Source organism: Triplophysa dalaica, chromosome 1, assembly GCF_015846415.1.
Source record: "Triplophysa dalaica isolate WHDGS20190420 chromosome 1, ASM1584641v1, whole genome shotgun sequence".
Taxonomy (NCBI): Eukaryota; Metazoa; Chordata; class Actinopteri; order Cypriniformes; family Nemacheilidae; genus Triplophysa; species Triplophysa dalaica.
The window spans coordinates 5,102,679-5,128,364 of NC_079542.1; the positions used below are offsets into that span (position 1 = coordinate 5,102,679).

At 37.8% G+C, this 25,686-nt stretch overlaps 2 protein-coding genes across 2 annotated transcripts in view; one reads left to right on the plus strand and one right to left on the minus strand.

Annotated features, from left to right (window-relative positions):
- Positions 1-6,268: 6,268 nt before the first annotated feature.
- On the minus strand, positions 6,269-9,810 carry LOC130425508 (cytosolic beta-glucosidase). Its single transcript, XM_056751702.1, is given in 6 exon segments — positions 6,269-6,673; positions 6,814-6,895; positions 6,897-6,938; positions 7,039-7,841; positions 8,564-8,788; positions 9,613-9,810. Coding segments are annotated over 6 exon segments (1,446 nt in total). The 5' UTR covers positions 9,689-9,810; the 3' UTR covers positions 6,269-6,455.
- A 1,428-nt stretch (positions 9,811-11,238) lies between these two features.
- The window catches only part of LOC130428839 (adhesion G protein-coupled receptor A3), a 33,373-nt gene continuing 18,925 nt past the window's right edge, over positions 11,239-25,686 (plus strand). The window contains exons 1-3 of the mRNA XM_056757120.1: positions 11,239-12,289; positions 20,162-20,233; positions 24,703-24,774. Coding sequence (XP_056613098.1) covers positions 12,075-12,289; positions 20,162-20,233; positions 24,703-24,774 — 359 coding nt within the window. The 5' untranslated portion in view covers positions 11,239-12,074. The remainder of the gene's footprint in view (positions 12,290-20,161; positions 20,234-24,702; positions 24,775-25,686) is intronic.

Sequence of the window (25,686 nt, forward strand, 5' to 3'; positions counted from 1 at the left end):
AGCTTATAACCCTGAGCTTGTGATTGAGGAGACACCTGATGCTAGGAGCTCTAGTGATAGGGGAGGGGCCATGCATGCACGGACGCTTCATTGCGTCTTAGATCCCCCATTTTAGCCCCGCCCAAAATATCCTGAAAAGAGAATTGGTGAAAAACTGTTTAACTCCACAGTCTTTGTAATGTGTTTCAGCAATACATTTCTAACATCTATATTGTGTTTAGAAACAATTCTTTACCCAGACTTGAATGTAAGAAGACTTTAATGTAAGAAGATTTACTGGTTAGATCTCTCTCTCTCAATTATTTCTCCGAGACATCAATGAGATTAAATGGAGAGACACAGTTGTGGAAACTTTTGCTTACGTCTACTGTGTCTCATGTATTTCGTCTGAGAAAAACTCACAAATCTCAGAAATGTCTCTGTCATTAGAGTTTCAGAAGAGATCTCAACAATGTCTCAGATATGCCAAGTCTACAAGGTCAAGTCAATATTATTGAAGATTACAATATGGACTCAAACATTTCTCATCAAATCAAGACAAATCCAGATTACTTTACCTTTACATTCATTTACACCTCAATATTCTTTGTTTATTTGTCTCATTTGTTTCTCTTTTTATTTCTCCTAAGCAATTTAAGAAGAAACGTCTGAGACTAAGTTGATAAAACTCAACTGAGAACTCCATAAAATCTCATGAGTTATGAAAGAGCAACGTTGGGTTCACACCATCAAACAATACAACAGCAACCCCTCTCGTAATTCAAAAGCTCGGACACGCTCACAAGCTCCTCCCCTCTCACAACGCCGGAAATCCATGATGCTTTCAAGAGGCCCGTAAAATAAAATGGGGTTGCTCTCGATTTGGAATCGCTGTCCTTAAAGCGTCCCCACTGCAGGTGTCCCCCGCCCCACATCTTTCCACATCTTTCAAATGGCATCAATCATTTTCAAGCATACCTACACGTGAGGTCTTTCATTACATTAAAAGGAAAGGCTGGGGTGTCCCAGGCAGGGTGGAGGGGTTGGCGTTGAAGATTTGGAAGTAGGGAAGTTAATTTGGATAACATGGAGGGTCCACAAATATTCAGCTCTGGAGCTTTCATTGGTTTCAATAAAGTAAATTTATCACCATGTCCTGCGCTGCATCCGTGGCCCCTCCCAACACGTTTATAACAGAAGACAGCTTCCATGTGCAATGATTTTGGAGATCCTCACCCTTGTGACTGGTTGTTACATATACTGTGTGGCCGGCAATAGGGGTGGGTTTAACCTTTCAAAATGTACACAAAAGTAAAATACACATGAATAATATAAAACACTGACATATTAACGTTTACATGACCAGTGTGTGGGACGTGTCACGTGGCTGGCGGGTGAGCGTTGATGGATTATAAAGTGGAGGCTTCCAGCCAAAGGCAAAAGTGAATGTGAAGGACGAGGACAGAATGATGATTACACACTGTCTCTGGGGTATCTCCTTACCTTTTGCACCCCCCCTATAGAGGTGACTCAACAGAGTACGGTCATATATACAGTAAGATACGCTAAGCATCATGCTTATTTTGCACACATAACTAGGATGGGAGAGCAACATATCTCATATATATTTAGTGCATCACCCACATTTATGCATTTGACAAATGCTTTTAATAAAAATGACAGATCAGTATGTGTGTTTCCTGGGGTCAAAACCAAATGCAGTGCTCTAGAGTCTAGAAGAACTACAGAAACCCATATAGGTTCATTTACAGCTCTTAAACCTACTGTCAGGTTTTTTTTTGGTGAACTGTCCCTTTAATTGACTCCTAAAATGCCCTTTGATGTGCTTATATCTATTTAAATATTGACAGCGTGACTGTTTTTTATCCATGACCAAGAATGCCAAACGGGTACATCATGTTGCTTGCAACTCCAAGGTCAAGGGTTTAATTCCCAGGGAATGCATATCATAATTTTTTTTTGATAAAAGTGAACTAAGTTTCTTTGAATAAGTGTGAGTGGCAAATGCCAGATGAATGGAAGAAATGGTCACTGGTTACAGCAAAAATAATAATACAAAAAACAAATATAATAGAATTTTGGTCCCAACTGACTTCTTTTTGTATAGGCACAAAATCAATGGTAGTCAATGGGGACCAATGGTTTTCGTAACCAACATTCTTCAAAATATCTATTTTTGTGTTCTGCAGGAGAAGGAAAGTCATACAGGTTTGAAATGTAAAGAGAGTGAGAAAATTATTTTTGGGTCAACTATGCCTTTAATATCTACTGAAAACATAAAATGATCTTTCAAAAGTGACTTTCCATTTTGATCAAAGAGGGATAATTTAGGGATAAAAAGGCAGAAACTGCACCTTTTAAAAAGGTAACAAAAACTTTAAAACCTTAAAAACTAAATTCAGCGCAGTGCACATAGCAAAAGATGTGTGATGATGATGCCAACAGAGAAACACCAAATCATTTAAAGGTAAAAAAGATTAACAATATATTTAACAAAAACTCATCGACTCATCAGCCATCCTGTCAGACGCCACATGTTGTCCTTGCCAACGTACCAAACAGCAGCAGCTGGCGTTCTCAACGGCTCCATCAGTGTCCCGTCCACAGATTCATCACTTTTGAAGACGAGATGCTGTAATTCACACTCTAACCAATATCTATTTTTAAAGTTTAGCCACACAGTCTCCCATCTACCACAGAGTTCCCAAACCGGTGCGGTATCCATTTCTTATCTGCCATGGAGGGAGGCCGTAGGACAACCTCTTCCGGCATGACATCAGTCCCGGTGTCCAACTTACTGCCATCAGTCACTGTCTGAGCTGATAGCTCCATGTGTCAGCCGTATGGATGACTGTCGCTTACCTGTACAGACCTGCATGCCAATAGAGTTAAAGCGAGTAGACAAAGTGTGAGACGTCTGCCGTGATGGGACATTAGAATAAGTATAATCTAAGAGGGTGAATGAGAGAATTTGAGTGCTCAGAGAGAAAAAAATAAGTAAGAAAAGTTAGAATGGGGCCAATATTAATCAAATTCCAAAGTGGGATCAGCCAAGTCCATGAATTGAGACTTTTGAGGATTGTTCTATGAAAACTATTGGTTGGTGCAATAATCTTTGCGGCCTTTTTGTTTAAAACTGATGGGGTGGTTTAGTGTTAAAAAAAAGAGATCATGTATAAACAAAGACTCAGCCATATCAATTGAGAATATAATCCTATCATTATTTGGGCCCCAGGGAGACCTTTTTCAGCCACTTAGTTGATGACAGTTCTCAGTAAATGGCTATTATTCAGGACTAAATGGAACTGAAAATGTACACGCCACGCTGAAGCGGCTGCTGAAAGTACAGTCATCTTGCCAGCAGAAGTGGCAAATCCCTTGTTATTGTGCCATTAGTGTTCCCATTCACTTCAGCCCAAATAGGCCGCAGTCACTTGATTGAATGTCGCGCGGCAGAAGACAAGTTACTTTCTTTGCTATCTCTTATACAGCCTTATCCTTTATTTATTCTTGAACATATCTTTATATGCTGTGTGCTTGCCCTCAATTTTCCTCAGAATACTGAAGTAATTCATACGGCAATTTCGAAGGTTTTAGCGGAGGGTTATGCTCCGGATTCACCAGAGCGTTTCACCGCATGTGTATTGCGACTACGTCGCTCCCTATTTGCACGTGCCTGCCACATATCTTTATTTAAAGGTCTCATGAACTGGGCTTGTTTATTGTTTTATACTGTTATATGAGGTCTACTAATGACGTTTGCGTGTTTTTTACATCCAGAAACATCAAAATCAATAAGTTATAGGCTATTTCTACCCAGGTTTTGAGGCCAGGTTCTAAGTATGTGCAATCCTCTGGGATCGAAATTAACGCAATGCTCTTACCACTGAGCTACAGGAAGTTGGATTACATTTGAAATTGAATGGGCAAAGTCACAGTAATTTTCCCCTGTTATATCTAAAATTTCACTGTAAACATCAATAAAAGATTTACTTGGCAAATAACCATGGTATAAGCATCGGGTGGTTCTTGGCCTCCACGTCTGGCATTAAAACCCTTTAACGCACGGCTAGCTGTGGATTATCCCTTTCTTATTTTTTTAAATACTATTAATATTATTAATCCATGCAGCATATATTGGGGATCCAGGTGGTGCATAGCAGATACAATAAAATGCAAAACAGTGTAAGGAGCCAGAAATAAACAACATATGCCTGAATATTTCTTTGAAATGTTCTAAATTCATATTCATCAACAGACATTTCAGAACCAACAAAAGCTCTTTGTTCGTTTTGTATAGAAACCTGTGAATTCATGACCCTATTAACCTGGTTAATCCACCGACTGTGCACACTTGATAAGGTTTGCTAAAGGATGCTGCCAGAGTGCTTGTTACGATTCAAAATCATTTATGACTATTTCATGGTCTCGACATAACTACACATTACAGAAGTTCATTAGAAGGTCTATTCAAATGAGCCCTTTTTTGGTGATATCAAAACCTTTTGGAGATTTTTCAGACTTGCTAAAATATACAGCTGAGGAAAAAATTCACATACCTTTTTTTATTTACTATTTATAGGTATGTGTTTAGTCTAATAAAAATTAGTCTTTTTTGTGAAAACTATAGAAACCGGTCAAAATAACAAAAAAAAATTTTTAACAATTCAAATACCGCAAAGAAAACAAGTTTATATTTACTTGGATGCAATACAACAGTAACATTTGTATGTGTATTTAGGAAAAGAATATAAATCTTGATTTTTAAATCTTGAAGTTTTCATCTCTGCTGTCAGTCATTTCAAATTGCTGTTGGATGACTTTATGTCACTCCTGAGGTTTGTTTGTCTTGAAATTCAAAAGACACTGGACTGGAATGGCCGAAATTAGAAATAATTAAATAAAAAATTGGAATGGCCTCTTAATTTTTTCCAAGACCGTATGTATTATTATCCGGCTATCTATTAAAATAGCAATTTAAAAGCAAATACAATAGCATCAATGTACTGTTTAAGTGCTCAAATCAATTTCTGAATGCCAAATTACACATTTTTACATTAAGGAGAAATTCTATACATTAAGCCTTTATCTCTCAGATATCTCTTTTTATACCCTGCTGGGCTTCTTCCCCTAATACAGGAGCCATATCAATCATCACATACTTCCACAGACAATGAGAACTGCAGGATGCTCGACTATAGGACAAAGTTCTGACTTTTGAATATAATTCATTTGGAAATAGTTAATTAGCAGCTAAATTATTCAGTTAATTTATATTAGGCTAATGAGTTCCCTTGCTGCTGAATATTTCATAAGGTCTGTCAAAATGTAACAAGTGAATTTTGAAAATCTGCCTCTATTAATTTGTCATCAGTACAATTGTCCATCATTGAATGTGACGGGATGTTAATATAAATGAGACTAATTCACTGTCAGAAGCAACTTTCTGCGTAACATCATTTATTTTCAAACTGACTGGAACATGCGGTTGGGCTTCCCGTGCTCCTTAATAAATCATGTTCTGAACAATTGAACAATTAAAACTGAAAACACCACTCATATGCCCTTTGAAAAATCCACAAGATGAAACGTTAATGTTTCAATACTACATCCAGAACACTTTTAACAAGATTACGAGCCCCCTTCTCCTCTAAAGTGTCTCTTTTGAAAGATTTGTGGCCTTATATTTCCCTTTATGAATAAAGAGAGGCCAATAATGATTTATGTGGTTTTGAACTTTAGTGGTAGAACACGAGCAGGTGAAAATGACAGTGAAACGCACACTCATATCTTCATTCATTTCCTCTCATGGCTTCAATTAGGTTCAGCTAACCTCAATCTCAATAGAGCTTACATGTGCCTTAAAGTGTAATTCTGAATGAATATAACATTGGCTGATGTAAGATTGTAATATATTTACATCCACATTTTCATTTGCATTTAAAAATAAGGTGCTGTAAAGCCTAGATACACTGTATGAGTCATGTTTTGCAATTCTTTGCAGTTTTACATTTCCTAAACGTGTACAAGACATTATAAACATTCTGGTCCAGTAATACAGTTTTTGGCCACACGGGGACAGTATAGACCAACAAAATACATTGAGACTTGGAAAAGATTTAAATTTCTGCCTTTTGTTTAAGTATCCCCTGTAAACGGGTCTATGTAAATCTCAGCAATAATGCTTTATATTCTTTGACATGGAAAAGAAGTCCATCTACAACTATTGTATTTTTGTTTCCATTTTTATTGATCTGCTGAGCAAATGCAAAATCTGAATTTATATCCTTAAACGTTTCTCCTTTTTACAATACAACTACAAATCATAATGAAACATCCTTATGAAAAAAACACTGAAGTAAATGACTGAATATTTAAGAATGCAGTGATTTGGCTTTCACATCAATACGATTGTCTAACAATGACAACATCGACAGGTGATAAAACCATTATTATTATTTGGTCCATGACTGGGATATGGTCTGGGTGCGATGTTTGGATATCACAGCAGCATACTCTCTACCAGAGCGGTATATTGTGCGCTTCAGTTCAGGTGTGGAGAAATCCACGTGAAACAGACCAAAGCGCACACTGAAGCCATCTGCCCACTCAAAGTTATCCAGTAGAGACCAGGCAAAATATCCCTTTACATTCACTCCATCTTGACTGATAGCTGGAAAACAGGCACAAAAAACTTAGACTGGAGCTCCTTGCTATTATTTTAATACCATACTATATGTACTTCTATTTCTACATCAAAGCTGCAAAATAAACATACCATGCTACCTATGAACCCTACACAAACTGTGTTACCTTTTCCTACTTCTTGCAGTGTCTTCTGATAGAAATTGCACCGGTCATCATCTTCCATTTGAACCGGCCCTATCTGCGAAAAAGCCATTTTCTGTGATATAGATGGGCAGACTGGTGTAAGTGTCCTAAAGAATAAGCAAATGTAAACATGTTGGTAAGGTTGGCAACAGCATGTTTTAACAAAAAAAATGCATAGTGTCAATACTTCGAAACCGAAGTACTTACATTTATATGTTTTAACAGCTTTCGCAATCCATCAGGCACAACAGCCAACCAATAGACCCCACTTATGGGCCACGAGGGATCTATAACCGCTTCTGCACCTTGGTCTCTAATAAAACTGAGCTCGCCGCTCTTACAAGCACCCTTCAGATCTTTCACTTTTCGACTTGTGTAGTAGTTCAGTGCGAAGAAATCCGCTGTGCCCAGAGGGGACGGCTCATCTTTAGAGAAGCGAGGTAGCCGTGGGCCGTATCCAAATTCCAAGCTCCCCGCTTCAATCCTGGCCCTCATAGATTCTGGGTAATCCCCTGTGCAAAACACAGGACAAGCAAACCATCCCAAAGAGAATGCCATGTATCGCTCCGTGGCTGCGACATCTTGAAGACAGCCAGGGTCCAACGGTTCTGCCCAATCGGTGTTTAGGTTGAGGGATACTTTCCCTCCTTGTAAATGTCTGAAATGCGAGTTATAGCAATGCCAGGCCTTGGTGTGGGCACGCAGCATGTTATGGCCAGCCAAGTAGGTAGACGTTCCTGGCTCTTTGATCCCAGGAGCAAAGATGCCATCCTCATGGCCTAGCTTGGCACAAATATAGGGCTCATTCAAAGTGGTCCAAAGATTCACTCTGTCACCGAAAGTCTGAAAGCAAAACTTGGCATAACTTTCAAAGATGTCTGCGATCTCTGTCGATTTCCATCCACCATAGTCCTGTAGGGCCTGAGGTAAGTCGAAGTGGTACAGCGTGACCATGGGGGTTACATTACAAGCAATCAAGTCATCGATCACTTTGTTGTAATATTCCACACCTGAAAGTAGAAAAAGGAACGAAAGATACATACTGTAGGGATGTGTTTTTAGAAAATATAATTTTATATTTCAATTAACAGAGGTCAAAAGAGTGTGCCAAGTATGTTTACTCAGACTCAAGTCAAGTCAACTTTATTTATATCGCGCTTTTTACAATTTTCATTGCTACAAAGCAGCTTTACATAAAACTATTGACTATAACAAAACATTTAAAGCTTACATTTAAGACAAGGGAGAAAGAAAAAGTTCATATATAAAACGGACTATAAATTCCCATATGTAATATTAATTAAGCAAAACTTTAAAATAAAAAAAATTGTTAAAGCTGAATAACTGCTTCAATTCCACAGTACTTTTTTTTTAATCTTACGACAATATGATTTTCTGTATCACTTTTCATACCTCTGTAATAAAGTTAATAAAGCTTTACGTAAATCTTTTTATTAGTCATTTATGTGGCACATAAGATACTTGTTCTGAGGGGGTTCACAGCTTTACATCAAGTGTTTGTATATTTCCCTTAATCGAGTCTGACAATATATTTTGTGACACTAAGTCGAGCCGAAATGTTTTATTTCTATTCGGAGCGTCATTTTAAGAAAAGCAGGTTTTTCATTTTTTATTTACTAACTACACATTTCTTATGATTCATTAATTTCTTATCTTTGCCAATGAAAGTACTGGAGGCTTTCCAACTACTAGACCTTTTTGAATCTCGTACCTTTCAGATTCACGTGATTTGTGGTTCCGTCAGGAAGAAGCCGTGACCAGGACATGGACAGGCGATGATGGGAAAGTCCAAGCCGTTGGATACATTTCAGGTCCTCTTCCAAGAGCTGATAGCTGTTGCAGGCTACATCTCCAGTCTGGTCTTCAAACACTTTTCCTTTAGCATGACAGAACGTGTCCCATATGCTCGCCCCTTTACCTTCCATATTCCAACCACCTGCAAGATCGGTTAGGAAAGTAAATTGGGAATTTAAAGTGATTCTTCACCCAAAGATTAAAATTCTGTCATCATTCCAGTTACTCCAAATATGTATAAATGTCCTTGTTCTGAGGAACAAAGAGAAGACATTTGGAAGAACGCTTATAATAATTATATATATATATATATATATATCAACTCCCATAGAAGAAAGAATTACTTTATCATTTTTTGTTGTTGTGTTAAACACAAAAGAAGACATTTTGAAGAATGTTGGACAGCAAACAGTTCTGGGTCCCTTTTGACTACCATTGTTTTTCCCCTACTATGGTAGTCAACGGTTGTTGAGATCTGTTGGGTTATAAGCATTCTTCCAAATATCTTTCTCTGTGATCATCCGAACAAAGAAACACATTTGTAACAACTCGAAGGCGAGTAAAAAAATTCAATTTTCATTTTTGGTTGAATTATCCCTTTAAGTGACAACAGTAACTAAAATCTTAAAGAACTAACAATGGTTTTATTATAGTAAAAGTATGGTAACCATGTTTTATAGGCAGATTGATTGCTATTCATAGTTAATCACTGGTTATAGTGGTGGAACTAAACCATGGCACAGTGATGCAACACTATAATATGGTTCAAAGTGCAATGAATATTAATCACATATTTATGTACAAACTTGCAATACGCATTAGCCTATAGTAAAATTCACGGTAGGCCTACTTGGTGTAAGATCTGTTTTACTCCTATTATTTGCACTAAACGTAAATGTGACGTCTGAAACGCTACATTAAAGCATATTTATCTTAATCTCTTGCGTTAATGTTACTGTAATTTACCTTCAATCTGATAAGCAGCTGTCGCAGCTCCCCACGCAAAGTCGCGTGGAAATGCGCTCACATCTATATTACACATGTTTTAAAGCACGGAAGAAAAGCTTCACAGCATTCACGAACTAGTTAAGTTTGCGAATAATTTATGTTCTCTTCTGCTTGCTTTTACTTTCGAATAGCACCGCATCAAAGTCCGAATTGTACGCCAAGGCAGGTCCTGCGTGTGACGTCATCGCGCAAGCTTGACAGCAATGAGCAGACTCGCCACCTGGGCGTAACTTTTACTATTTGAGGAGGATATTTAAGGGAGTTTACAGAAAATCTGATAATTTTGCACATGGTGACAGAGTTTCGTATTCATTGGTGACATTTTGCTCTTTTTTTAATGAGGAAGATGTGTTACAAATCAGATTTTTAGGTAAATCAATGTAAACTCGTTTTTTGTAAGGCTCAAATTGTGAATATGCATGAGAAAAAATAAAAATCAAGCTTTGACTTGCATCAGTCCGAAAAAAGCCTGATGTTCCTTTATAAATCAAAAACATCTCCACTAAACTTCACGACACGTGACGTAGCCTATTGTTCTTTGAAGGGGGCCCCTCTATACCTTTTTTACTACTGCCAACCAGTCTAAACTTGTTTGTAGTGCTGTTTGAAGATTCCCTTTTGTGAGGGCCACAAAAACAAATCAGTACCCTACACAATGGCTTAAGGATCTATTGTGCTCCATATTGTTATACAGTTTTGTTATTGGAGCCATGAACCTAAAGGAAGCTTTTAATGTAGAAATAAAGAAATGGGTCTGTGCGATAGACTTTTTAAAAAGTTCACTAAAAGCTGACAAAAGTTTTACTATTTTCCAATATGTTGTTTTGAAACTCCCTTAATAGTCATGCAATGCCACAAATGCACGTGCAGTTAAAAGAACTTCCGTACGTATATAATAGAAAACCTGTTAAAGTCAGGATATGTGAATCAGAAAATGTTGAAGGGTTACTTCAAGATGTTTAATAACATTAGAAAATGTGTTAAAGTGTTTTCGTGCCAAAAGGTGACTTATTAACTGCCTTTTTTATTGACTTGACGTTACTATAATGCTATTTTACACTCAACCAAGAACATTAATAACGGTCAGGATTGTAAAACAATAAGAAGAAAAATAAGGCCACCTTAATGATGTCCCATAGGACTCTCTTTTAAAATGAGTCTGAAGGTTTTCATGGTGAGATCATTCCTTTGAAACCATCATATGCCTGGATGTGATAAACCTGTCTTTTTATACATCATTTGGTGACAATTTACCCCAGTTTGTTTTAGTTCACTTAACTAACATCATTTCAACTAAGACAAGAGCCAGCCAGGATTTTCTCTCCTGAAAAAATGAAAATGCCAAGAATAGGCAACTGCAAGAATAAGTGTAAATTTAGATATATTTCCTGCATTTACAAAAGCGCACGACAAAGGATAATTTCATTAAAAAACAGGGCATCCGGTACTAACGTTGAAGTGAAACTCAAACTCATCGAAGACAAGAGCAGCTGCCGGTATCATTTCATGGACTGGAATTCCCTGGAGCGGCAGGCACTGGCGTTCAGACCAACCAGCGATGACGTCACGGGAGGAAATGGAACCTGGAGCCTCGGGCGCAGGGAACACACAACACTCCTCAATGGACTGAATACATTTGCGGATTTCTCGTATAACCGACTTCCAGGACCGCACTTTTTGCCTATGGATTACAATCTTTCAGCCTGTATTATTCGAATAGCGCGTTCACCGCCGCGAACCGTGGCTGCATTAAAGCGCATTAGGAGCAACCACAAGTTTTAACAGCAACTTTGCCTTCAGTTTCTCAAATCTGGCATGCAGATACATCATAACGATCTGTTTAGAGACTCGTTTTTATTAACAAACATATCGAAACCTTTGTGCTTTCCTCCGGAGCTCACTGTAGCAAGTCAAACGCGCGCTGAAAAGTTGTGTTGATAGGATTTCCAGGAGTTTGTGAGACTGTAACGTCGGGATGGCTGCAGCTGTCTCGAGTGGACAGGCGAGATCTACACGCCGACTGGTAACAAAGAAAATGTAACGAGTTTGTGCAACATTGTATCACTGGCGCCGATTCCCGCGAAACGCTTAAAAAACTTGCCGTGCGCTCGACGCATGTTGAAAAGCCGCGAAAGAAATGGAGCTCTTGGAAAACAAAGGAGCGTATTCGACCTCGTCTGTTTAATGTGGACGGCATACAGCCAGCCATGATAAACTGCAGCAGGACTCATTGTTAATGTTGGGTCGAGTCGGTATTGTGACCATGACTTAGAAGAAGAGTTGTGCCGTGTGACTTTCATGGCGAATTTTTGTCGCGAGGCCGTGTTTAGATAAAGACGACGACGTGAGGCGTTCAGGGCTATTTATATGCAAATCGGTTCCCGTCTTCTTGCGTGTGAATTTCAACCCAGAAAGGCGTGATGTCGGTGTGTGCCGCCTGCGTCCTTTTCTTGGCTTTCGTGCTGCTCGGAGGCGTGAACTCTTTGGGAGCATCTGAATGTAAATCGTACGACGAGCGCCCCAAAAACGCAGGCAAAAGCTCCGGCGCTACGCTGGACAGGAAGGTGGTCTGCAGTAACATGGAGCTCCATCAGGTGCCCTCTCCTGAATCATTTCCCAACAGGACAGTCTCTCTGTAAGTCAACACACAACTACTATGCACTGTCATTTACAATCTCTATAATGCCCTCATAAACAAATCTATCAGAACCTCTAATGCTTTTCTTTCTAAAATCCCTGCTAAAAAACGTCATAGCAAATGGTAATGGTTTCCATTACAAACACCATCATAAACCATCAGCTTTACCATTGAAACCGCTACAAACTTCCTGCGTGTAGTATTTGGGGCCTCATTCAGGTGTGTTCGGTGTTCTACTGGTACTTGTTCCCATCTGCCAAATACCACAAATACATTACCAGTAGAGACCCACAGAGACGCAAAGTTTCCATTTAAACCAGAACAATTCCCGTTATCGCCTAACCATTATACCCATTAGAAGTTCTGAGGTTGTTTCTTTCAGCAGGTATCGGTTTACGGCCTGTACTCATCTATTCATCTAATCTGGTATAAATTGTTGGTTGTTAAATGATGTTTATGAATGTATAGCTGAACTCTATCCAGGTATGTTTAATAGTGTCGCTTTGGTAGTGCACTGTAACTCTTGTTTCTTAATTCGGTTTACCTCGGATACATTTAGCCATCAACGCATTGTTATTAATATGTCCTACTCCTAGATCTAAGATGAATTTAAACCAGTCTAAAGTAGCGACAACAGTTCTGCATATCTCCTTTGGTCAGATATCTGACACATCTGTGCCTTAATATTTCTCGCATTAATAATGTTAAAGTATGAGTTGGTGTTTGGGCATAGCTCAACCTGACCTATATCAGAGCAATTAAAAAATGTCTCATTCAACTATCAAACAAGCTTCTTAAGATACGATTTGTCTTTTTTTTTCTTCCATATTGAATGTCAGGTAATCATTCAAGGTGTTTTTTTTTTGTTAAATACAAGATAATTTCTGGATGTATATAAATGTAATGGGACTTGCACATCTTTCCTTATACTGTATATGCACTTTGCAGTCTGTTGAGGTTTGTCATTTTTTTGTTTGGAGTGAGTTTGCTTCCCTTTGTACTTGATGTGTGGCTGTTGGTTGGCCTTGTTTGGTTCTAAATGAAAAGCAGGCCACGTGATGGTGTCTTTCAGAGATGGACCTCAGGCATATCCGAATGCCTGAATGCTACTTTGGTTTTTCTTCACGTGCATGTGCAGAGTGCAGAGAATGCACTGAAAGGGAGGAAAGGTTAAAAGCAAAGACTTTGACCCGTGGGGAAATAATCAAAGCAATAGTGTACAGTGCTGACAGATTTAGTGCAGTTGTTTTAAAACGCTTTATGATTTGCACACTATTAAACTTGAAATTTCTCAACATCATACTGCTGTGAAGCTTTGTTACCCTTGAGTCGGAAGTGTAATTAAAATTCAGCGGTGTCAAGTTATCCGACTCCGGAAGTCTTAACATTACAATACGCAGCTGAACATGTACGTGTCTCGGTTACACATGGATATTTAAAGATTTGCTTTGGTTGGAGTATTTATGGGCTTTGAATCTTTGTGTCGTTGCATGATTTTTTTCTAAGGAGGGCTTGACATATTGTGACTGAATGTGGCATTGCCAGGCTGTGCTTGTCCATGGCTGGAGACTTACTGCTTTTTGTGACCTTCTTTGACCTCCGAAAACCAATCACCTCCCGCAACCTGTTGCTGGAAACCCTTTACCACACGCATGTTGATTCTGGTTAATTTTACCAGTGTTTAAATTTGAGTCCCCCATTAAACGCCTTGTTAAATGACTGGTAATGAAACGGTTTCTTTTGAAAATAATAGATTAAATTGTATCCCATCTCTTACGCTCAACACATCACATATAAGAGATCTCCTCAAATTACAACCTATCAGACCCCCATTGTGAGTAAATAAACATTTCCTGCGGGGGTAGAAATGTAAACTGATCTTGGTGCTACTCCTGCAGTGCATATTAGTTTCTTTTTTAATAATTTAGCTTTTTGTTAAAACATTCAAATTGCCGTTATGCCTGAAATGGGATTTATTTCCGTCAATACGTCTGTATCCTCTAAATGTCTTAAGTAAGCTAGGCATTGTTTCTTAGTACATGAGATCTTGTTTATCTCTCTATCTATTGTATTAGGAAAGTGTGTTTGTGTATAATGTGCAGCTGTCTTTTCATGTGAGCCCCGTTACAGAGCTTATGATTCTTAGGGAACTGTTGAAAGCTACACCTGGATAAAGCCGAAGCAGTTCTTACCAAAGCACACCTGGTAACTTTAGTGATTTAGCACAGGATTGCTGCTAAATATTCCTAAATAGCTTCTTGATAACATTTACCTTTCATAGCGGACATAATGAAAGGCTGAAATGAAGGTAACATTGGGGAATTCATTTATACATTTTCATTTGCAAGGTTTTTTATTAGTTTTCTTTATGAATGCATATGTTGCGATTAGAGATTATATTTTGAGTGACTGTACATTTATGTACATTTTTTATATTTTATGAATTAATACAAGACTTTTAACATTAGATATCATACACTTGCAGACTAACTCGAAAGTTTCAAATAGAAACACACTAACTTATCAAATTTGCAGGCTAGAATCGGTACATTTATCCATGCGTTTCAAAAACATTTAAAATGATAACTCATACCTCTTATAGTAATTAAATAATTTAAGCTTTATTATAAATGATGACGCTTACCATTGCGAATTGTGGTAAGGTATGATTCAGTTTTACCAATGGTTCATGTACTTACTCCAATAATGATTTTTGTTCATTTATAACCAAAAAAGTTACTGATAACTTTAAAACAGTACATTTGTTTATTAATACTATAAAAATCAAATCAAATCTGGTATACCCACAACTTCACTTCATTTTGGGTATTGGGTTCTAGAAGAATTTAAGATAAGATTGTATCTTGCATCCGTCTCCAGCAGTGGAGACCTAAGGGTGCCAGACACTCATTTGAATGTTTACTGTCAGACTAACGTCCTTTGCACTAATATACGATTCAAAGTTGTTTATCACAGGTCTGAGATCAGTTAATGGCCAATCATTTGGTGTGACACTGTATACATGTCCTGCCCAAGAAGCGCCTACTTCCTTTTACAGAAAAACAATTAATGTAAGTTCAGAAGAAAACCTTTAAGAAGTTGTTAAACTTACATTTGTAGAAGATGTGTGTCAGTTATTATAATGGGAAATAGACATTCCAGTCACTAGAGAGAGGAAAGAGAGATCGCTGTGCTCATGAATGTCATTCTTAACTTTATCTTGCACTGTTCAGAGTCACGAGGCAGTGTGTGAATGTTTTGCCTATAAACAGAATATTTGTTCTCAGCCATTTTTTTCTAGAACATCGTCATTAAAGTCGCCCAGAAGGAAAATGTAAACAAGCACCGTAATGCAAATGGATTAATGTGATCTGAGAGAACCGTGAGAGACAATGCGATATTATTTATTTCCCAGTTCAAATAAAAGCCTTGTTTAAGTCACTGCATAGTATTGCACATATTTTATAAGTCGAACTTTAGCGGATTCATTTATTTAAATTTAAAGGTGTGTATTGTAATCTGGAAGTGTAAATACATTTTGTTGCCTTAAGATTCATCAACGTAATGTTTATTTCTTTGTTACAATTTCACTTATCACGTCATGTGTACTTAGTGAGGTTTAACCCTGTGATAACAGTGACCGATTTCTATAAGCTGTATTGGTCCCTACTAAAGTCTTGCTAATATTTACCAGGGTTTTATTGTAGTAAAAGCGTACTAACCAGGTTTTTTGGCCGATTGATGACCAACTGTTACTGCAGTTTTATTACAAATTCTGTGGTTAAAGTATGGGTATTGTGGTGAGACCTTAAGAAATTTGTGATTACTATGGTACTTTACTTCCAGTAAAAAAGCTATGGTTGCTATATTTAAAGCGTGGTTAATTTTAGTTTTTTTCCTGTTTGGTAAAATGATCCTGAATTTTACTTCCGATATCTTTACGAGATAAACAGGATGCTTGTGGAGACCAAATGTACAGCAGGACTTGATTTTATCCATCGGTCACTCATTGTGAACAGTGGCTTTTCCTTACTGGAGGTTTCCTTCAATTGTGAAGGTCCGCAGTCTGCACCTATTCAAAACGAAATTTCGGCCACCTTTTGGATGAAATTACAATTGTTGACATCATCTGAACTAGAAAGCTGTTTCAGGGATCAAGTGACTTATTACATTTTGATGAAAAACTACAATGACTAGCATTTTGTTTTCTTTAGAGTAATTTAGAGACGAAAAATACCCAATAAGAGAGGAATGCGGTTTATGAGATGAAGAGGGTGAATTTGATTTGCCGTTGACTATAGAAGGCTCTGTAAACGTAAACGTCTCCTCAGTGCTGTGACAGATCTGATATACCTCTTCCTCGATGCTCGGACCATCTGGAGTTTGAAAATCTACAATCTGTTAAAGTGAGAAAGAAAGCTTAGGATATGTTTGTGTTCTCAAAGTCAGGAAAATATGGGGGCTGTCTCGGCAGGCCAAGCTTGTAATAAAATCACCCCTCAACAGCCAGTGATAACAACAATCTTCCAGAGAGCCAGCATCCGGTGAAACTGTCCACAAACAGTCGTGGTGTTTTGTCTGGAATGAACATGACTATTTACTTAGACAAAACCAAGGAGATGTGCGGATGTTTTGACCCTTATTTTTAGGCTGTAGAAAACAAAAACAAACCCTATTTGGCAGTGTGCTCCATGTCAAACGAAACATAAAACCTATTTTTTGGAGTTCTTGAAAAGATACAGCACATAGAGTTTGATTTTCGCAGTAAGCAGGCTCTGGAAAGGAGACATGTGTGAAAGCCAAGTTAAATAAATGCGATTCTTTATTGATTTGTTACAGCTGTTTGCTCTGTTTTATATCATCTGTAAGGTGGAAGAGGCTGTGTGTTATGCCACAACAGTTTATATCAACACAAATTATCTGGTATGTGCTCCAGCAGCCAGCAGGGTTCCGCTCCGTTGATAATCATCTCAGCCAATCGGGACTGAGCTTTGCTGCTTGCACACAATCCTGACCTTATTTTGTAAAATCGAATCCTCAAATCTCATTGGTTCTTGAATGTCTCGTGACAAAATATCATATCTGAGGTAAAAGTGAAGTAAGTTTTTTGGTGCATGGATTTCCATAAGCAAAACCCTAGTTTACTATAGCATCTATGGTGTTTAACCATGGTTTCTGTGTTTAAAATAGGTTTGCGATAACCATTTATTTTGGTTTCAAATGAATTATACATTTTGTATGGGAACATGTCAGGTGACATACCCGAACTAATGAGATAATGTGAGAAATGTAATTCATATAGGAACTGTTGTTGTAGCAGAGCAGGGATAGTCAACTGGCAGCCCAAATGCGACCCGCCAATTATCTTTCCCTCGACCGCCTTAACATTTCAAATAAGCGGAGAGACTTTAAGAATGGTGTGCTTAAAGAAACACACAGCTTTGAAAGTCAAAAATGGTGCTTCATTCAATACAAAAGTAATTACTGCGGCTCACAACGAAATACTGACGTCTTATAAAGTGATTGGATGGTTCTGTCCAAGGACTTGTGATAACTGACAATCCACAGACTCAGGCAATCGGTTTGAGTATGCGATAAGTCTGTGTGCCCTCGAAAGTAACCGCAGGAAGGGTACACCATGTGAACGGATGTCTCAGATAAGGGGCAAATGTGTTGTCGTTTTACCACTCCATTCAATATGAATGGAAAATGCCTATATTTACGAAAAACAGCTATTCGTCTCCCTCCAGAACTCGCACTACAAAGGATCTGAGCCCTTTTTAGTGCGTAGGAAGCATTAATGCGATTGGAATTCATCCGAAGATGCACAAATTTGCTTTTTATAAACGCTTATTTAACATCACTGGCAGGGACTACTTTTGTGCTGAATGTTTTAGCCTTTATTAATCTGATTTTCATTAATTCAACCAAATATCTTCATATCTTCTCAGGGCTCTAGACTGCAACCAAAGTACCCACAAATGCTAGCAGTCTTTTTAATAACGTGTGAGATTTCACAGGGTGCGTAAACATTTTTCTTTGCCCCGCCACAGATTCATTTGAACATTTAATTTGATTTATGAGTAGTGAATGATGTGCAAGAAAATAGTGCAGGAATGAGAGCTCGTGCACTCCTGCTGTCTCCAAAGTGTGTGTTTGAATTCATTCGGTGTTGCGCGGACCGAACAGCATAAAAGCATCGCTGGACAGAGTGCTCCATATGCTTTAAAACGCTCTCACACGTCAATGAAGCACGTCAATTTCTGAACTCTCTCCCTCACACTTTAATCAAAAGCAAGGTCGGAAGACATAATCCATGTTTCACGTGGCGCATTCGGATAATATTTTTACCTGAATTTCAGCTGGGTGTGAATGTACTAAAAATAAAACATGTTGGCTTTTCTTCCCTGACAAGTGTTCTGCACATGCAGCTGACATACACTTGTTAACTTCTACCTTTTGCGATGTCCTAACAGCTGTGAAAAACAAACAGCGCGTCAAATGTCCGCTAATGTCCGATTTGCGACATATTGACTCATTTGAACCGATTAATTTTGTTGAAACATCTCTTTCTTCAAACACTGAACTCACGAGACTCACTGACTGAACTCATCATATCAGTCACTCAAAACACCTCAGAACACAAGCGTCCTTAGACCATTTAACTGTAGTGTGGTTAGTAGATGAACCATTTAAAATTTATTTAGGACAATGCGTAGTAAAGTACATATATAATCATTTAATTCCTAGTTACTTTTGAGTTTTGAGCTAGCTAATTTGATTTCATTTTATGTGGCAAAAAAAAGAAGACCAGTCGTAAAATTACATCTTTTTGCAAAGAGGGCAATAAAGGAGGATTGTGAAGAGTGACAAGTTATATTAGTCAGATCAATTCATAGCCAATATATAACTTGAATATAAAACAAAATAAGTACAACTATATAAAATAAAAAGTACAAAGTTTCTTTGCATTTATTTTGGATTAATTGGATACGCAAGTGTTATAGCGTAAATATGAAGAGGTCTTTAGCAGAGTCTAAGACGAATGTTTTAAAAGACAGAGTGACAAATAACAGAACGATTCATCAACTGAGGTCATTATGCAAGGTCTTTATGATTACTGAAAAAGGGTGCGACCAAATTGTAAGTTGGTACATCCAACTGAGAAAGTGGGTTGCACCAGTGCGACCAGTGGGAAAATTGAGTAGAGCCCTACTTCTTGACAAAACAATGCCACCCACATTTTGGATGTACTGGGGGTGAGTAACAGCCATTTCATTTAGGGTAAACTAACACATTAAGGAATATCAAATACAACTAAAAAGATAATATCCCTTTAATTAAATATCACGAAAAGGCAAAAATACTGGATGCAATAGTTGTGTGCTTGTTTTAAAATATGACCTATAAGTAACATCAACAAAAAAAAGTTGCATAAAAGTAACAAAATGCGTAACCGAAACACAAAATAATAGAAGTAATAAGTATGGTAAAAAAACTGGCCCGCATCCTATTTATACTTTTGGAATCTGGCCCTCGAAGAAAAGTAGTTGAAGACGCCTGTAGTAGAGGATGATCTGTCCCACAGCGCGCTGTATGTTTCATGAGGTCTCAGCTGTCTGCCCTGCTATTTGTAATACCACCGACAGTGATATACTTTGTGCAATGTATTTTAAGTCATCTGGTATGAACGTGCTTAATAAAAACAAGCCCAGGGATATGAGAATGACACTGATGAGAAACCTGATTTGAGCATGTTTGCTTTCGCACCATATGAATGTAGTGACACACAAATGCGTAATGGAATTGCACGGTGTTGTGTATGTGTAACCACCTCGTTTTTAATATAAGCTTCTTTTTGCTTCACAGGATTTTAAGCAACAATAAAATCCAGGAACTTCTCAATGGCTCTTTCATCGGTTTGACAACACTGGAAAGACTGTAAGTTCACATTGTACCTTTATTCCTTTCTTAATGACTAACACTTTTGTTAACTTTGAAAACATAGTGTTGCCAAGTTGTAAGGAAACGTTGATGTAATGTCAGTTGTGGCACCAGTGAAGGACCATCGGCTGTCAGAAGGAGGTCATAGTGAGGGGCCGCTTAAGTGAAAGTTAATTATAGCCTTCAGCCAGCACAATTGGCTGATCTTGGCATCAGTTTACTGCTTCCGTTGGGAATACAGTGTCACTCGGTGTGAACGTGCCGGTCAGATTTTTTAAGAGTGCCCACCAGCCGTGCCCAATTTAGACACTGTATGTTGAAATGCTGTATTTGGCGTTTCTCTTTATGTATGCGCTTTCTTTTTTATAAAAAGCAAGCTTTCATAGCATCCGGTAGACCTCCTCAAAGAATCAATCTTAATTTAATTTACTTCAATTAATATACAATAAAGCAAAGTAAAGCAACGTAGAACAATTCCACCTAAAAACCCAAAACTTTAACAGAATTCTTGGTTACGAAGGACAATGAAAGCGAATGGTGGTTTGAACAAATAAAGACGAAATCTTCATTTTGTTCGCATGAACCGTTTACGCTTGTCCTAGAAGGATTTTCTGTAAGAATTTAGTCCCATGCGTATTGTCGTGCTTGGCAATAGTTTCATATTTGGAAGTAGTTCATGTACAGTTTTCTGTTTCCCCAGAGCTGGAATAACACATAATGTTCCAGTGTTTCCAATGGTGTATTTTCCATGATCACATCATATCAGGTCTCATTAAAAACATTCCATTTGATCAATATAAAAAGTTATAGTATTTTATGCCATGCTAAACAGTCAACGGCCAGTTAATAAATTGAGTATTTTGCATTTCTAAGTATATGAGGTAATGATCTAAATTGTGCTTGGTCCTCACAGTAAGAGACTGGACATTCGGACAATTTTATACCTTACTTATAAATGCATATATTCTTACCTTTACGTCACTTTCACAAACCCCATGGACCCTCATTTTAATGTCCCAGTCACCTCTCAGTAAAATCTAGAAATCACATATGGCTCACAAAGGAACAGATGGCCAGTTTTGATTGTGGTGAAACCTTAAATTCATTTCTACCAGGTGCAAAGCTTCACCTTGGTTCACTGTGATGTAGATGGATTTGTTCAGTTTACAATATGTATGAATGGTCTGCTCTTTTAAAGTTGAGAAAATTATTTAGTTCAAGGGATGAAAAGCTAAGACTGTTTCTTCACAACGTGTACAAGTATAAACATCTTTGATCTTCTCATGCTTTGGAAGTCTAAAGAATTCATCTTTGACTTTGGCAGGATGGCGGTGCGATCGGGGTCTTCGGCTGAAGCCGATGGAGCTCCCCGTGTGCCTTTCTCTTCCGTTTCTCAGAGCTATTGTCATTGTAATGATCGAGCTGAAGCCAAGCGTGTCAGCAGTCTGATTCACACATTATACTGCGCATTGTGACGCTTTGTCACTGTGTCCGTGCGTATGAATGGCCGTGGAAACGCTCTTGATGATGGGAGAGAAGCTAAAAGCTTTGCTTCGCCGTATGAAGGGTTTCTTTATTGTTGCAGTTAATACAGAAATATTGTTTAAGGTGATGATATTCAGGTTGAAATGTGTCTTCACGAACGTTTTCAGAATGTCAAGGTCTGTCTTGATGGATTCTGAGAAGGTGTGGACAAGAGTTTAAATTAACGTTCTTTTGCACGCTCTCCCCCCCGCCCTTGTGTAAAGAGGGTTGTGAGCGGAGCTCCTGGGACTTGTGTTTGCCTTTCCACTTCAGAGAACTGCTCATTGTGTGCTAAAGAAATTCAACGCTGCCACTATTTTTGAAAAGAATATTTTCTCACAGTATGGAGAACCTTTACAATCTGCTAGTCAAAGCAAATTAATAACATTTACATTTATGCATTTGGCAGGCGTTTATCCGATGTGATTTACAGTGCATTCATGATGTAGTTTTATGTCAGTGGGTTACCTGGGATTTGAACCCACAACCTTTGTGCCAATGCAATGCTCTAATGGAATATTTCTTGAATAGTCATTTCTTTGCATGACAAAAATCATGTCAGTGTTCATTTAAGAATATTTTCTAATGAAGACTTGTATACACGGTTTCAGTGGCAACGGCATAAAAAACCCAAACTTGAAAATTCTGTCATCATTAATCTGTACTAATTTCTGTGTTCTGCGGAACACAAAGGAAGATATTTGAAAGAATGTCAGTAACCAAACAGATTTCATCGCCATTTACTGCCATAGTTTGTCAAATCAATACTATGGTCAATGGGGGATAAGATTTGTTTGGTAACTGACATTTTTCCAATATCCTCCTTGTATTTAGCAGTACAAAGAAATGTATACAGCTTGGAACAATCTGAGGGTGAGTAAGTGATGACAGAAATTTCAATTTTGGTCGAACTATCCCTTTAACTTCCATTAGACATCCGCAAAGAATCAATAAGTGGTTTCAGTGTAATTTAATACAAATAATATACAAGAAAATACTAACATAAATTAATATGTAAATGTTATCAGCGCCAATAGCCATGTGGTTAGTGCGCCGACATATAGTGCAATGCATTTGCGGCCCGATTTCGATTCCCGTCTCGAGCGTCTTTTTCTGGTCCCACTCCACTGTCTCCATCTGATGCTTACCTGTCTGTTCTCCACTGTGCTTTCAAATTAAAGGCAAAAAGTTGTAATATATTATTATAAAACATAGACTGAAGTTAACTTCGGGTGAGTTGCGTGCATTCTGTGAAATCGTCTAAATGCAAAAAAGTCTAATACCATTTCATTAAACCTTTTATATCCTTTGATGTCTAGTTGCTATTAACTCTTTCACCGCCGTTGAAAAGTTATCTCGTCATTTAAAAAAAGTGGTTCCCCGCCAAAGACGAGTTATTACGGCAATCAGTGTTTGTACTGTTTTACAGCAGGTGGCGCTATTACACACCACTGGGAAAAAGTACAGAATCCCAGAACCTAGAACATATGTTTTAGCGGTTTTTAATGATTGTTCTGAGTGTAATCTGGGCGGAATCTGTGACAAAAAAACGTTAATTATCTCAGCTGTTTAATCAAAGTGATGCATTTTTGAAGAAACCTACCCACATCTACGGAGTGATAAAAAAACGAACAAATGAAGGATATGGTTTCTTTTGTTTAAAAGCTGAGACTATGTTCTTTCATTTGACATATTGTTTTTCCATATATTCTTTACAGAAAATTTACTGTGAGCCATTAAAGTTGGGTGAAAATGTTAAAAAACACTGGCGTAGGTTGGGAACTTTTTTTTAAAAGGCTGGCGGCGAATGAGTTAAGAAAAAAACATTGAGGTGATTAAAGTTTTATGATTTTGAAATGTTTTTATCTTTCTATGCATTTTAAAAAAGGTGGTAACATTTATCATTCTTAAAAATTCTTTATTTTTCAGAATATTAAAATGTTTAATTTCCCCACATCTGAGGCTTAGTTTGAGCAAGTACTGTGCCTTTGCTCAATTATGTATTTTAGGTCATTTTTATAAAAAATAAACATTGGTTGTTCGACAGAAGAAAAAGTTACAGAATTATTATTAATGTAGTCAATGGTGCCCCAGGACCAAAATATTGATAACATTCTTCAAAATATCGTTCTTTGTGTTCAACTGAACATACACATTTATACAGGTTTGGAACTTATTGAGTGTGAGCTTTCATTTTTGGTTGAACTGTTCCTTTGAGCCTTGTCTGTGAAACTGTGCATACGTGTCAAATGTTGTGCAGGTGAACTAGAAATACAAACATTTTAACAAATATTCTATTTTTTTTTTATTTGTAACATTTTATCAATATATATTTAAGTTGTGTTTCCAAACAATCTTATAATAAATCCTGTCAATAGTCTACTTTTTCCAGTCCCCATATTGTGTATTCTGTGCTACACTATTCCACCCTCAAACCGCAAATGGCACGACATCAAAGAAGCTTTCAGGGTTCACAAGCCTTTGACACTGGAACTCTCTGATGAGTGTTTTGAACAGGGCCGGTCGACCGGCGCAGGTGTGGGCCCCGGGTATCACTGACAATTCTCTTTTAACTCGCCAGGCGCTGGAGTCCAGCTTTTGTGTTGCATTCTGGGGGTGTTTCAGTGTTTTTTTACATTAAGGGCATTACCTTAATTGAATCGTTTAAATCAATGAAAGTGTTTGATGTTGAATGTTACGTTACACTGCTAAACAAACGATTTATTAAGCAGTCTGTGCTTGCACGGCGGTTAGCTACAGCTCGTCGAAGCATCAAAAGGTTTTCGTGTTGTACCCACTGGCATGTTTTCTGAGTTTTGAATAACCTGTTATTATAGGGTTGGGACGACTGTTTAGTTCATGTCCGAATTGTGCCTTTGAAATGAACTAAAATTTTCATGTGCTTTTTTATGTTCGCTGTCTAAAACTGTTTCTCTTTACAGGGACATAAAGAACAACATAATCACACATATTGCACCAGGAGCGTTTTATGGACTGTTTGCCCTCAAAAGATTGTAAGTATCATTCAGATTCATGTTGTGTTCAGTTCATCGTTCGGCAAACGTCATTGCCTCTGGGATGTTGTCTGATGTAGGGAAGAAAAACCTCAACCGTTTTACCTCAACCGCACAAATAAGACTCCATCTTTCTGCGGTCTCTCACTCCAAATGGACGATTTCCAGACAGTACTCCAAACAGCATGCCTGATGCTATCTACTGTAACACATGTCAGTGGTTTTGTGTGTGCATGCTGGTGTGCGCAAACTGTTGAAAGCGAGAGACTTTGGGAGAAGAAATAAGGGTGTAGAGTTTGTTCAGTATTTTATGTAGTGTGAAGTATGTTGAGTATGTATGTGGTGAGTTTTTGGTTGTATATATTCTCTATTCACATTCTGGCACAGTTGTTTATTTTGACTCGCTGCATGCCAATATAAACTGTGTTTGGGCCAAAAAGATAGAAAAGTATGCAGCTTTCTTGGAAAAGGATTTGCTGTCATGCCACCTTTACAGACTGTGCACATGATAAATATTTCCTTTTTATTACCAAGGTTACTTTTTTCCAATCATTTTGATGTGGAAGAGAAAGTGTCAGATTGTCCTGAACCTTTAGAGAATGTTATCTGCAAATGCATTCCTTGAACATTATCTAGAGAAGGTGTTTTCAAACTCGAGGGGCCTCCAGAAGATTCAAGGGGGTCCCCAGGAAAATCTCAGAGAAACAAAAAGACAAAGCAAAAACTTAAAAGTCTACTGAACAGTTATTGCGTTTTCATTTAGAAGTGTTAATATTTATTTCTAAGTGTTTTATTCTTTCTTGCTATGAACATACTTTCCATCTTTATAGTGAGTTTATCTTACTACAGTTCCTGTTATTTCACTCTGTGCTTCGTAAAGTAGTTTTTGCAAAGATGAAAAGTACGGTTGAA